Source organism: Pteronotus mesoamericanus, unplaced genomic scaffold (assembly GCF_021234165.1).
Source record: "Pteronotus mesoamericanus isolate MK-2021 breed Mesoamerican mustached bat unplaced genomic scaffold, CSHL_Meso_final scaffold_21, whole genome shotgun sequence".
NCBI classification, from domain to species: Eukaryota; Metazoa; Chordata; class Mammalia; order Chiroptera; family Mormoopidae; genus Pteronotus; species Pteronotus mesoamericanus.
The window spans coordinates 2,801,029-2,815,145 of record NW_026555310.1 but is presented as its reverse complement, the minus strand read 5'-3'; the positions used below and the strand labels follow the sequence as shown (position 1 = coordinate 2,815,145).

Below are 14,117 nucleotides of genomic sequence, written 5' to 3'. Positions count from 1 at the left end.
GCACCCCAATCCCACATTCCATAGAAACTCACTCAGAAGGTCAAGGGAGATCCCATTTTTGTGAATTTTCCTCCCAGATTTTATTAATCTTCCTGCCTGGTGTCTTTTAAGCCTCAGTTTCAGCACTACAGACTGTTGTCCAAAACTGTCAGAAGACAGAACGGGGCCAGCCCAGGAGCACTGCAGAACCCCTGGTCTCCCAGGACCAGTGTCTGGACCTCCCACCTGTGGACTATGTTCTTCTCCTCCTGGGTGTGTACCTTGGGATGATGCAGTCAGGTCCAGGAGCACTTGTTGCTCATGGACAGGAATATGGATGTGTCTTAGGCTTAGGTTTGCTATTTTTCCCCTCCTGCAAGAATATGGAAGCTCAGCCCCAGGCCAAGAGGCCACTTTCGTGACACAGCAGCGTGAGGAGCTCCCTGAAGTAGGGCGGCACCTCATGCTTCAGATGCACATGAGCAAGCCTTGCCCTTTTGGTCCTGATGCTAGCTGGGTGTGGGGATCCAGCAGGAATTGTTATGACAAGTTAACACACAAGGAGCAATGGATTTGGAGCCAGAAGCCTGGGACTGACCCTTTCTGAAGACTGGTTTCAGCACAGGTGAGTGGGAATTGGGCCAAGATGTCCAACCTCTGCATGTTCCCAAAATCATCCAAGTCCTGCCTGGTCTGTAATCCACATCCAGTCCTGTCACTCTGGGACCTGCCAAGGTGATAACTCAGGTCCTATCTCCTGCAGGAAGGTCTACTCTATCTCCAGCACCTTGATCTGCTGCTCAAGAAAACAGACTCAAAATCCAGGAAAACCCTGCCCACCTTGGAGACCCCTGTGAGCCTTGTCCTCCACTCCCTCCCCAGGTTTGGTGATGGACCAGTGGTCTCCAGAAGAGCAGCCTTCATCCCCACACATGTGAATCTAGCATTTCTTCTAAGCCTCTTCACTGGAAAGTTAATTCTGCTAGCCCTTCTTAGTCCTTACTGCTGCAAAAGGAGCAGGGGAACAGAGGCAGCAGGTGTGTATGGATCCTTTGCTAAGGAAATGGCAATGTCTCCACCAGTTCTGAAAATACACACACGCGCGTGCACCTCCCCTTGTCAACCAGGGAAACAAACTTGTTGCTGAATCTTGATCTGCCCTCCTTCTTCCACCCATATCTGCTAAATGGTGGTGTTTACTTCCAGGCTGAGGGCAGGCAGGAGGCTCTGGCTGATGGTCACTTTCTGGGTGGTGAGGGTTGAAGCCTGGCTCTGTGACCTTGTCCTAAGCTCTGGCCGCTTATTCTGAAGTTCTATCCACCAACCCAGCCCATCCATTCCTTCCTCCAATCTCTCCACCTCCATCTTTGGAAGCCCCCCACCCCCGCCTCTAGGGCCCCAAGGACTTCTTGGCTGCGGTTTGTGGGCTTATTCTGGCCACCGATGGAAGCAGCCCATCTTTCCTGCTTATGTTCCCTCTCACCACAAGGCAGGACTGGCCACCACCACAGTGATTTCAGAGTGAACAGGTATTTGGGCAGGTGCCAACGACAGTCACTGAAATTCACACAGTGTGCCCTGACTCCCAAGTCGCTCTACTCCAGTTGAGCCTCAGGTTTCAAACACTTCTTCCCTATCGTAGCTTTCCAGTAGAGAGGCTCAGAGTGTGGGGTCCTTACTAACCCTATCCCTCCTAGTTACCCTACCCCCAGGGGGCCAGGTTTCTGATCAGAGAGGAAAGGGTTGAACAAATGCAGATACCTGCCAGCCGAGCCCCCATCTTCCCTCTAAGAAAGGCCTCACTCTCAGAAAGGCCAAAGGTCCCTGTTGGGAGCAGGACCAATTCTGTCATTTGGACACAAACCAGGTTGCCCACACACCTTCCCCAAGTTTCTCTCTTCTTCTCTCACAGTCCTTCCCCCTTTCTCCTCCCAAACTCTGCTCTGTACTCATCTCCCTGCAGCCCCAGTGGTGTTCTCAGCCCTTCTGCCATGTCTGCTCTGAGAGTTTCTTCTGTTTCTGCTCTTCAGGAAAAATTAACCTAGAAATATGGGCTACACAGGCAATATGCAGTGGTGTGCTCTATGTAACCATGTGTGTCTGTGCAGTGTGTTGTGTTGCTCTTTTGAGCATCTTAATGGAGTCTCTGTATATACCTTGACGACTCAGAGAGACCAAGTTATAAGACTTTGCTGTTTATTGAGGATGCAATGGGAGGGCCTATACGAAGAAAGGAGAAGTGAATGGGCCTCCTCTTCTCTGCTTCTGGGTGCAGAGAGTGAAGAAAGAGACCCTGAGTTGTGCTTTTTCACTCAGAATGAGTGGTGAGTCTGAGCCAGGGTTGGGGTGAGGACTAGGCCTCTCTTGGTTGTTTGTCCTTCAGTCCTCCTTTTCTTGGACAGAGAGCCAGCTCCTAGCCTAGTCAGGAGCCGGGATAAAGGCCCTTGTGCGAGATGGGGCCTTGTTGTGAGATCCAGGGGCCAGACAGAGTAGTTAGAAGCTAAGCCAGAGGCTAGAGCCAGGGGCTGAGCTGGTGCCATAGCTGGGGGACCACAGCCAAGAGGGTGAACAATGGGCTTGTGCAGGGAGGAATTCCATCAGGCTTAGTTGTCCACACCTGACCAGGCTCAGGAAGACACAGGTTGGGAGAAGTGAGGCGGCCAAGGCCAGAGCCTGAGGTACGACATCAGGACCGGCGGGATTGGGCTGACAGTCGGCTGGGAAGAGCAGATGTGGGAGCCAGAGCCCCTGCTGGGGACACAGGGGTGGCAGAGGGCACCAGGCAGCCCTCTCTACCGACTGGCTTTTTTGGAGGGAGCACCCAGGCTGGAGCCCTTCCCCAGGGTATCCCTGTAGTCGCTGGCGCTGCCCCGGCTCCGGCTCTCCCCGCCACGGACGCTGCACACTCCAGAGATGCAGCTGCTGCTGTTAGCCACATAGCCGCCACTGACCGAGCTGGGCCGGAAGCCATAGCCACTGCTGCCGCTGGTGCTACTGATGATGGCTGCAGAGGAAGGACAGGTCATCACCCCTCACCCAGAGCTGCAGGAAGTTCTTGGAGCAACGGGTTGGGTGGGGGCTCTAGTCACATGTGACCCCACCCCCGGGGCAATGTATTTCTGAGAGTCTCGGCCACGTTCTGCTCTTGGCTTGCTCACCTTACACCCAATCTGGCTGCTTCTTAACTCACAGAGGCTCCTCTTTTTGGTTCAGGCACCAATGTATCCACCTGTCATTAGTGACACCTACCCCCTGCCCTTTCTATTAACTTTTTTTGTAAAAATTCCCATCCTTCAACCTCTCCTCCTGCTAACAGCCCCACAGATGGCATCTTTCAGGAGTTCTGGTTTAATTCTCTCAGCCTAACCATGAAACATAGAGATCCACCACTGTCAACATGCCCTGTTCACTAATTCCAGCCCCCTTAAAGTCCCCAGGCCAGGCCTGATCACGACTTGCAGACATGGCTCCTCAAGCACCACATATACCCACATTCATGTTCTTGCAACATGTCCCTTGTTTCCCCAACCCCATGGCATGTCTCCCTGTTCCTAGCTGCCAGCCCTTGGGAACAGGGAGACAGAGTGACAAGGAGGGAGGAACCCTGGGCGAGGAGTCAGGAGGCCTGGCTTCTGGTTATACCTCTGCTGTCTGACTCTAAGATCTCAGGCAGGTTTTTCCCTCTCTGATTTTTAGATTGTTCATCAACATACACAGGGTGTGACAAAGCCCCTTTCTGGTCTGCAGATTCTACAACTAGGTTCAAATATACAAATACTTACAGATGCTGACAGGGGAAGGATACTCTCCTGACATCCTGTTTGGGAGAGGAATAAAATAAGAGCAAGAAATCATGCAACCCACCATCTATAAACCCCAGGGCTAGTGTCTCCACTGGTCTCATGTGGGCTTCTAAACCCAACAGGTACCTATGGAAATTCCAGGTCTTCTTTGGCACAAGCAGAGCCTGAGAAGTTGGGGGGCTACCCCTGAATATTTTGGTAATCAGGCAGTAACCCAAGTCAAAAAGTAGTTCATATGAGGTGCTCATGTGGGGCAGTATGCACACTTCCCAAGGGTCAGACCTAGGCACTGAGCCTTTCCGTCTCTCAAGAACATTGGGGAAAGCAAAATGGAACATCTTCAACGAGCTCATCTTGTACCTAGACAGGTAAGGAAGATGAAACAAGAAGACCTAACATAGTAATGGGTTTTTTTGGGGGGTGGAGGGGAGTGTGTCTAGGTACACCCAGGGAAGTTGTGAAGATTGGATGAGTTAATTCACATAGCACAGGGCCTCGTTTGAGGTAAGTACTCATGCCTGTGGAGGAACTGTTAATAACTATTATTATTCCCGTCATTCATTCACCGCCCCTTCATTCCCCAAGAACTCATCTTTTCTGGATTAGGATGTGTTAGGTTTTCTCCTGAGGTCCTCCCCAAACCCTGGGGGCTTTCTTGCCAGAGCACACCCCCCTCTTACCGGCACTCCTCACTCTCCAGCAGCTTGCGGTAGGTGGCGATCTCCATGTCCAGGGCCAGCTTCAGGCTCATGAGCTCCTGGTACTCGCGCAGCATCCGGGCCAGCTCCTCCTTGGCCTGGTGCAGGGCAGCCTCCAGCTCATCCAGCTTGGCCCGGGCATCCTTCAGGGCGTTGTCCCCCCGTTGCTCAGCATCGGCAATGGCTGTCTCCAGGTTGGAAGCCTAAGTGGGGAATTGGAGAAGTTGGAAAACTGGAAGGAGCAATTGGAGACATATATGTCCAAATACCACTCATTCTTTGAGATTCTGAGAAAAGTAGCCCACGTCTACCCTTCACATTCCCTGCTTCTCTTCTAGGCTGGGGCCCCTCCTGGCACTGGCAAGTCTTTCCTTAGCTCCTTCTCTGCTCCCTTGTGTTTAGACATTGGTGGTGATAACAAATAGTGCATCTTGCCCTCCTGAGATGATGGCCAAGTCACTACCACTTCAGTTATCGTAAAGACATTTACTTGGCCATCCTGTGCTAAGGATACAAAATGAGTAAGAGTCAGATTGGCTTTCTGCTCTTGACTTGTTTCAAGTCAGGAGAGATCACTGGAATATGGTGTTACAGGTACAATGACAGTGACTGATGAGGTGCATGGACCACAGATGAGAGGCACAAGGAAGGAGATTCCCCAGGACCAAGTCTTATTTCCCAAGTGTTTACTGTCCACCGTAGAGACACAGCCCTTTATCCGCTTTTTATATACCTTAGCTTATCTAGTTCTTACAACTCCCTGTACAGTGAGGACAAGTGACTTTCTCAACATCACAGAGCTACTAAATGTAAAGTTTGTGCGAGAGTAGAAAGAGCACTAGACTAGGAGTCAGGAGAACCTGGATCAGATCACAGCTCTGCCACTTACCAGCTGTGCAGCTCAGTTAGCCTCTCTGAGCCTCAGTTTCCTCATCTGTAACAATGGGTGACACTTGCCTCAGAGTCTTTGTGAGGATTCAGTATGATGCAACGATAGGAACTGCAACTATTGTGATTATGTACATGAATCTTATCTTGCCACCTAAGGCAAAGGATCAACTCTGTATAAGGCCATAATAAATATCCACAGTAGGCACTTTAATGGGTGCTCTCTGAGCCCACTTCTCCTCAATCACTTAATCAAGAAATGTTTGTTAAACTGCTACCAGGTGCCAGGCACTATACTAGATGCTAAAAAAAATAATGGGGAACAAAGCAGCCAGCTCCCAGCCTCCTTCCAGTCCAGTGGAAAATGGGACAGGCAGGTGCAATTATAGAAGTGTGACAAGTACAGGAAAAGCACAGGTGCCAGGAGAGCACATTGATTGGACCAGAGGACCGTGGTCTGAACCCAGCATGAGGGTTGAGAGAAAGCTTCCTGGGGAAGTGGCTTCCAAACAAGAGCTCCTCATTCTGAGGAGGCATTGAGTTACCCCAGGGAGGTCTGATCTAAATGTTTGAGGCCCCTTTGCTCTCATGGGCAGAGATTTGGGAGGTTGCCATCCTTGGCCAACTCATCTCCCTTTCAGACAAGATCGGGTGCGTTCAGGGTAGTATAGCCATAGACTCATTTCTTCTTCAATTGTTCCCACCTCCCCAAGGCCACAGGCAACTGGACCCCTTACCTGCTTCTTCACATTCTCAATCTCTGAACGGATTCTCTGGATGAGCCGGGTGAGCTCTGAGATTTCGTTCTTGGTGTTCTTGAGGTCGTCCCCATGCCGGCCAGCTGCCAGCTGCAGTTCCTGAAACTGGGGACCCCAGAACACAGAGCCATGAATGAGCGTGATAAACATGTCATGGGAATACATGATGTTTCGGGTTGGTGATGTCATGGGGGCAGGGCACATTGGACCCTTAAGTGAACATTCCTGGGAACAATGAGACCCAGCTCTCATGCGGGCTGGAGTTGCCCTCTCCAGCCCAGCTCACCTTGGTCTGGTACAGGGCTTCGGCCTCAGCCTTGCTCTTCAGGGCAATCTCCTCGTACTGGGCGCGAACCTCATCAATGATGCTGTCCAGGTTCAGGTCACGGTTGTTGTCCATGGACAGGATGACAGATGTGTCACTGATGTGGGACTGAATCTGCGTGATCTCCTTCAGGGAAACAAGGAGAGTCTCAGGATTTGACTATCGAAGAACAAAACCTTCTCCAAGGAAAGTGAGCAGATCCTGGTGGTATCAACTTTGAGGCTTCAAACCAAGGCTGTTGCTCCCTGAGCATGGCGAGTTCCCACTGGGCCCTGGACACAGTCCTGCCACCATGGGACCAGAGCCTGGTCTATGTCCTTCCCACCCAGAAGGTGGGGTTTGAGGAGCCTCTCGGGACTGAGGTGGGAGATGAATGACTAACCAGGGGGCTCTCCTTGAGGGTGAGGGCCTCATGCCCCTCCCAGCCCCCAGAATAGAGTTTTACCCACTGACTGCCCTCAGAGGGGCAGGGTGGAGAGGCAGACTTACAGCTTCAAAGAGACACTTGAAGAACTTGATCTCCTGGTCCATGGAGTCCACCTTGGCCTGAAGCTCCACCTTATTGGCATAAGCTGCATCCACATCCTGAAAGATGCCCCAGTCACCCTCGGTCACTGCCAGTGCCACCAGGGAGGCAACAGCTGCCCCCGCCTGGGTGCTCAGGGCAGGTATGTGGCCACCTTCTTCTCTTTGAGGGGCCCATGGAACAGGAGGGGAAGGAGCATCCTGAGGCTCTTCTCCATGAGCATGGATGGGCGCCCCTCAAAAGAAGGGAGCCCCAGCCAGGCTGTTGTCAGCCATCCCTGTGATGTGTAAGTAGACCCTGAGGCTATTGGGGAACCCCCTTGTGTGTCACCCCCTACTGTCCTTCACTATGGACAAACCCATCCACATTGAATGTCAGGAAGGCCGCCATCCTCCCTGCCTTTGTATTCTCTTTTCTGAATAGTTTTTCATCATGGGTCCCTGCCTTTACCTCACTATTTCTGAACCAGCTCTCTCTATCTGAGAGCAGAGCTCACTTCGGGCTCAGCATCTCCTGGTTCCCTGTCAGGCCTGGACTCTGGGCCTGCCTTCCCCTCACCTTCTTGAGCAGCACAAACTCGTTCTCTGCAGCTGTCCGCCTGTTGATTTCTTCCTCATACCTGCGGGAATGCCAGTGCTTGGTTGGTTAATATGTCTCAGTGAAAAACCTCATTTGCCAAAGGAAGACTCTGAGTGAGGGGTGGTGTGCCTGTCAGAGGGCACAGGTGCTGAGGGGCTGTGGAGTACTAGGCAAATGAGACCAGCCAGGCAGGAAAGGCTTCCTGAGGGAGGGGACATGCTAACAAAGTTCAGAAGAAGGAGATTGTTGAAGATACAGCTTCAAAAATGAGGAGGGAGCAAATAGAGTGAAGGCGCTATGGGAAATCTCAGAGGAAGCAAGAAGCAATCTTTTTCTTCAAAGTTTGAAACAAACCTTCCAAATGAATAGGAGCATTTCTTGAGTTACTCCTCATAGTAGTTCTGAGAGATAGACGGACTTAAGCCCCCCATTACCAATGAGGACACAGAAGCTTGGGAAAACATAATAGTTACCCAAGGATCCCCTCACCCCAAAACCAGAGTTAATCCCCTGACCTCAGTCCAACTAACTGAACTGGACATTTGTCCTAACTGCTAAGCCAGAGGCTGGAGGGACAGAGAGCAAGTTCCAGGGTTTTGTTAGGGTAATTCTGCTTTGTATGATGAGAAACACTGCTCCCCAAAACTTCAAGCTGGGCAGGAGGAGTTGAGAAGGATGGGGAAGTTGTTGAGCTACAGGGGTCCCTGTCTCACTCACCTCTTCTTGTAGTCCTCCACCACATCCCGCACGTTCCTCAGCTCTGAGTCCAGCCTCACCCTGTCCCCGGACAGCGTCTCCAGCTGCTTCCGCAGGGTGCTGATGTAGCCCTCGTACACAGGCTCCAGGTTGTTCTTGCAGTTGTTCAGGTCCAGCTGCTGCAGAAGCTCCCACTTGGTCTCCAGCACTTGGTTCTGCTGCTCCAGGAACCGCACCTGAAACCGGAACACCAGAAACTGCTGAGCCCCCACAGAAACGGTCACACCTGTCACTCACAAGGCACTATGAAGTGCTCTCTACCCCTCACAAGAGCTGCATGAGGTGGGCAAGTCCTTAACCCTATTTAATGGAGAGGAGACTGAGGCATACGGTTTAGCCTCTTTCCAAGATCTGGTGGTTTAGTAAGCGGTGCAGCCCAGGACTGAAACCAGACATGGGTCCCCATAACTCATGTGTCCAGTCACTCAGATCCCACCACAACCAAACCAGCACAGGGCAGGGATGTGCCTGAAGGTGCCAGGGCAGGGTCAGACTGGGTCCATCTTTGGGGAGGTTGACCTCTTCTAAAGAATGGGTATGCTGTTCATTTTACAGTAAGCCAAGGTCAACGAGGCTCAATGGGCCAAGAACTTCAGCAATTCTAAATCTCTGTAAGGCCCCAACTCCACTTTGCTCATGGCCTCTTCCGCCTCCCCTCACCCTGCTCCTCAAAATCATCTTCTCTATGGACAGATGACACTCCCCATGCCACTTTGGCCTCACAGGGGCCATGAAACTGACCAGAGGGGACGGATCCACACATACCTCTCTTGTTTAGTTTGGGTGGGGCACTACTGTTTAAATGAGGTTGATTCCCTAAAGTCAGAAGCACAAGATATTGGAAAACTATCTGGGACAGTTTGGGGGATTGTTGGGATGGGTTTGCCACCAAACAGCTTACCCCCAGCAGATCAGCCAGCATTTGGTTTGGCTTAACCAGTTCTGACTTTTTTCATGTATATCCGCAAGGCTGAGCATTGACCACAGAGTAAATCCTACACCCAGGACACCATGGTGCATATCTGGACCACACTACTGGACACACCTGGATTGCTGATAGGAGGTAGTCACCTTCCCTGGCTACCTGGGTCATGGGATTGTGTTCTTCTAGAGACTGAAATGGTTTGGAAACTGTCCATGCCTTTGAGCCTGCTTCCCCCTCATCCCAGTGAGACCGCCTTTGTTCATAAAAGTAGCTGCCTTGTGTTCATCTTTCTTTCCATGTCTCCAGACTTCATCCTTTAATGGGGTTTGGTCAGCCCAGTCAAAGGGCAGTCCACTTCTACCCCCAACCCCAAACCTCAAAACACCTTGATCTTCCAGATGTGAAATGATTTAGAAGAGTAAGAAGTCACAGAGTTGGTGGTGGGCCCTCGAGTGAGCAGAGGTAGCAGGGAATCCTCCTCTGAGCAAGAGCTGAGAATGGCAGGGACTGGCGGCGTGGCGGGCGCAGGGAAGTGGTACATCTATCCTCCGATGGCTGCTGACCATTTCAAACTTTGGCCTTGTCTTGGGTTGACCTGTCCTTGGTGCCTCACTGTCATGTAGCCAACATAAGCCTCCAGTCCCCAGCACTCAGTTTGGAAGTAGGAGACTGAGTGTCCAAGCTCACCTTCTCCTCCCCAGATGACCTTGGGCATGGCTTTCCTGTCCATGCTTTTGCTGACTCATAAAATGGGAGCAATAACTTCTTATCCACTGACAGTCAGGGGCCTGTCTGGACTGGATGATCCCTTAAGGTCTCTTCCAGGCCTTTGATGCTCTCCTTCTCAACACCTTTCTCCTAACGCTCCAGAGATTAACATGATAGTAACAATAACCACCTTTGGGGAGTTCTTAGTATGTGTCAGGCATTGTGCCAAGACCTTCACTGGAATTTTCTTTTCTAAGCCTGACAACGACCCCAAGAGTTAGGTTATTATCTCCATTGTAAAGACGAGAAAACAGAGGCACAGCCAGCATAAATAACTCTTCCCCAACCGCACAGCTGGCAACTGATGGGCCAGGGTAGAAGTCAGGTCTAACTTCCCACTGCCCTATTCTGCCTCTTGAGAAAGTCCTCAGCTGACTGAAACAAATGCCCTTGGCAGAGCCACCTAGGAATGACCACACACTAATGCTCCTGAGCCATCAATCAAGTGGCCAGCGGACGAGATCAGTTGGCCATGGATGGGAGGAGAGTTTCCCTGGTCACTCTGGGGAAGATTCCCTCTCGCTGGCTTTTCTGCACACAATCTGCATGGGCCCAGGCTTAGCAATGGTACCAATCTTGCCCTTGAGAGTAAGAAGCATAGCTCTTCCCTTAGGCACTCCTGCCACTGACCCTGATAAGCCTCTGCCAGTAGAGGCTGACTTGCCTCTGTCTTTTCTAGGGAAAGACTACACAAGAAATATTACACAAGTTATCCTAATGGTAGAAAATACCTGTCTTATCCACAGTCAGTGCCTCTCCATATCGAACCCCAATTCCTCATGCTGTAATAAAAGCTCACATCCCAAGAAGAGATGCTGTTCACAGGTTCCCCAGGTCCTAACAGACCCACCTTGTCAATGAAGGAGGCAAACTTGTTGTTCAGCGCCTTGATCTGCTCCCGCTCCTGGGCACGGACTTTCTGGATCTCGGGGTCCAGCTCCACGTTGAGGGGAGCCAGGAGGCTCTCGTTGACAGTGACCTGGTGGATGCCTCCAGGCGGGCACACAGTTGGGCACACAGGTCCCAGGGTCACACTGCCAAACATGCTGCCAGCAAAACCACTGGCCCGGCCCCGGCCAAATCCATAACTTCCACTTTTTCCACTGCCACAAGCCACATTGAAGGAGATGTTCCGGGTGCCCCCCAGGCTATAGAGGCTCCGACTGCTGAAGCCCCCGCTGAGCCCTTTGCCCCCTGCCCGGTAGGAGGACGTGCTGCCCCCCGAGAGCACAGCTGAGCAGCCACTGAAACCCCCCTTGGTGGCAGCTCCTGACTTGCAGGTGAATTGGCGGCTCATGCTGCAGTAGAGATGGAACTCAGTCTCAGGAGGACAAAAGCAAAATCCCACACGGGTTCAACAGGTTGCTGTGAGGACTGACAGGTGCCCTTCCTTATATGTGCTTGGCACTGGGGCTTGTGGATGGGCAGTCAAGAGCTTAATTCGTGGGTTTGGTTTGCCTGGGAGCAAGAAGTCATTTTCTCTATGCTGAGCTAAAGACGGAGCCCTCCCCACCTCTGAAACAACATGAAACCTTCAAAGTGCTTGGCTTGCAAGCCTTGCTCATGTAATTTGGGTCTTATCTAATTAACCTGCAGTTATAGGATAATTTACCCTGGGCCCAGCCTCTCCAGGGGGATACCACTAGCCCTTCACCATCCCTATCCTGATTCATCTTCTCTGGGTTGTGGGCTTTCTCCTCCAGGCTCAGGAGGGTGGGAGGAGGTAGACTGCTCTGGACAGAGAAGGCCAAATGGTAGAGTATCTGGGGACTCCAGCCATAGCTGTGTCCTCCTGCTTCCCAGAGAGCGGCAGGTTATTCAGGCATTCACCCCTCCCTCAGACCTCCTGGAGGCACAACCCACCTATGGCCTCTTCTCCTAACCCGTGGAAGACAGCACGTCTCTCTGCTGGGGTATAAGGGGTGGAACGACCCTCCCCCTGGCATGGGACATGAACAGCCCAGGCCAGAGTCAATTGTGGACACCATGAGCAGGGTACGGTAGGGCCATGAGCTTCTTTCTGCAAGTTCCCCAGGGAAACGGCTCTCCACACTTCGCCTCTCTCAAACTCCCGTAATAAGGCAAGGGACAATTGATGTCCAGTCCTTCAAGCACTGGACAGAAAAAGGAAGAGAAAAGGGCGATGCAGTTGGGGTCAGTGACTGAGAAATTCAGGGAATCAACTGGAAGGAGGGATGGGATGACAAAGAGAGGCTTGTTCAGGGCCTGGAGGTTTCAAGGAAAGACTCTTGGGAGGGGGTCCCCTCTCACCATTTCTGTCTTTCTTCCAGTGTACGACTATATCTGTCAATAAGACTAGGGGCAACCAGAGGACAGGAGTCATCTGTTTAGAACTCAAATAAAAGAAGCTGCTGTCAAGGTGAGACTGAACTTCTGCTGCATCTCTTCAGACCCACATGAGCAAAGAATGCAGGCTGGCTGGGGTCCTTCCCAGGGGTGCAGGCCTCCCCCAAGAAACTGGCCTAGTGAGCACGGTGCCATCCTGCTCCAAACTGTCCTGTGGTCCCTGTGATCCCTGCCCCAGATTCTGAGCCTCCATCCTATGTCCCTGGCTCTGGGGGTGGGTCCTGGCCCTCCCATGTAACAGCCAGCCATTGCTGCTGTGGCCCCTTTTTCTCCCATGGTTGACCTGATCCCTGGAGATTGCCCTTGCCCAAAAATCCCCCTGGGGCCCTAGGGTATGTGTGACTCTGGGCTGGTGGTGGCTGCAGGAGAGAGGAGAATTTAAAGCCAGGCCAGATTGGGGCTCTCTGTCACTTTGTTTAGGGGTTGACCCAGAATCCATTCCCTCCCTGTCCCTTGTTCCCCTCCTCCCCTCCTCACCCTTCCCCCTACTATTTTGTCTTCATGGTTCTTACTGAAACCACCAGAATTTCTCTTCTACCTTCTCTCTCCATCCCTTCTCATCCCTCCTCTCCATCTTCCATCCAGGTTTCCCCTTCTCCTTTGACACTTCTTTACCTATTGCTCCCCAACCTGCTCTCTTCCCAGGGGTCTTTCTGGGTCAGCAGTGCCCAAGTCTGAGCTCCCCTCATCTCCCTTTGCCCTTAGTATGTTCTCAGGATCTGCTGGAAGGACAGTGACTCTGGGCAGCTCCCACGAGGTTCCTCTGAAGGCTGTGTCACATGCCATTTTAGTTTTTCTTTGTAAGCAAAGTAAAAGGTTCTCAAGATCAGAGACCACCTAGTGTACTCCCCCCTCCCTACCCTAGGTTCTCCCTTCAGTAAACCTCTGTTGAGCATCAACTCTGTACCAGGCACGGTGCCCTGTGCTGGGGACAAGGAATGTGTGGTATAACACTCAAGGTGTTTCACAGCTCTCAGAACCCGGTCTTCAGGTGGGATCCGCTGCTGTGGCTGTGCTGCCTGTATGTCTCTCTGATTCACATGACAGTTCCCAGCCCAACCTTCAGTGTCCCACAGCTGCTGCCCTGCCCCTGCCCCTGCTCCTGCTCCTGCCAAGGACATCTCACCCACAGGCCTCCTCTCCAAATGCCTCCAAAATTTTACCAAACTATTCCTACCCAGCCTGGAACACCTTCTCTCCCCATCTCTTCTGATCCAATCCTTCTGCTCTTTGAAAATCTTGTTTAAAACCCTGGAATTAGCCCCATCTCCTCTCCTCCATGCCCTGGACTTCTCTGTCCATCAACACCTGTGTACTCCGTAGGGCCTGGGCCTGGGTGCACATTCCGTGTCCCCCAGCTGGCTCCCCACTCTGTGCCTTTGCTCAGGGCCCAGGACCAGTCTCTGGACAACCCCGTCCCAGATGTGGGAGGGCCAGCAGTTGTTGGTGCAGCAAACAAATAGCAGGGAGAGTGCATCTTCACAGCGTTGCTGGGCCGGCACCCACCTAGAGTGGCACCAGTAGGTTGCCCCTGGGGTCCAAATTCCACTCCACTACCCGACAGGGTTACTTTGCTTAACCTCTATAAGCCTCAGATTCCCCAGCTATAAATAGGATAATACAGTCCTTGTGGGATAGTTGGGATGATTATGTGTTAATCCATGTAAAGTGTTTGGTAAGTGCCTGGTACCTATTCAGTGTTCAATAAGTATTATCAATTACTGAAAGTAGAGAGTAAAGCAGAA

The 14,117-nt window shown here is 51.9% G+C and overlaps 1 protein-coding gene across 1 annotated transcript; it reads right to left on the bottom strand.

Annotated features, from left to right (window-relative positions):
- Positions 1-2,771: 2,771 nt before the first annotated feature.
- Positions 2,772-11,302, bottom strand: LOC129084570 (keratin, type II cytoskeletal 71). Its single transcript, XM_054590768.1, has 9 exons — positions 10,856-11,302; positions 8,274-8,488; positions 7,536-7,596; positions 6,941-7,036; positions 6,413-6,577; positions 6,106-6,231; positions 4,463-4,683; positions 3,762-3,796; positions 2,772-2,983 (listed from the first exon to the last, which is right to left on the bottom strand). Exons 1-9 carry the CDS (start codon positions 11,300-11,302, stop codon positions 2,772-2,774), a joined length of 1,578 nt encoding a protein of 525 aa, XP_054446743.1.
- Positions 11,303-14,117: the final 2,815 nt, after the last annotated feature.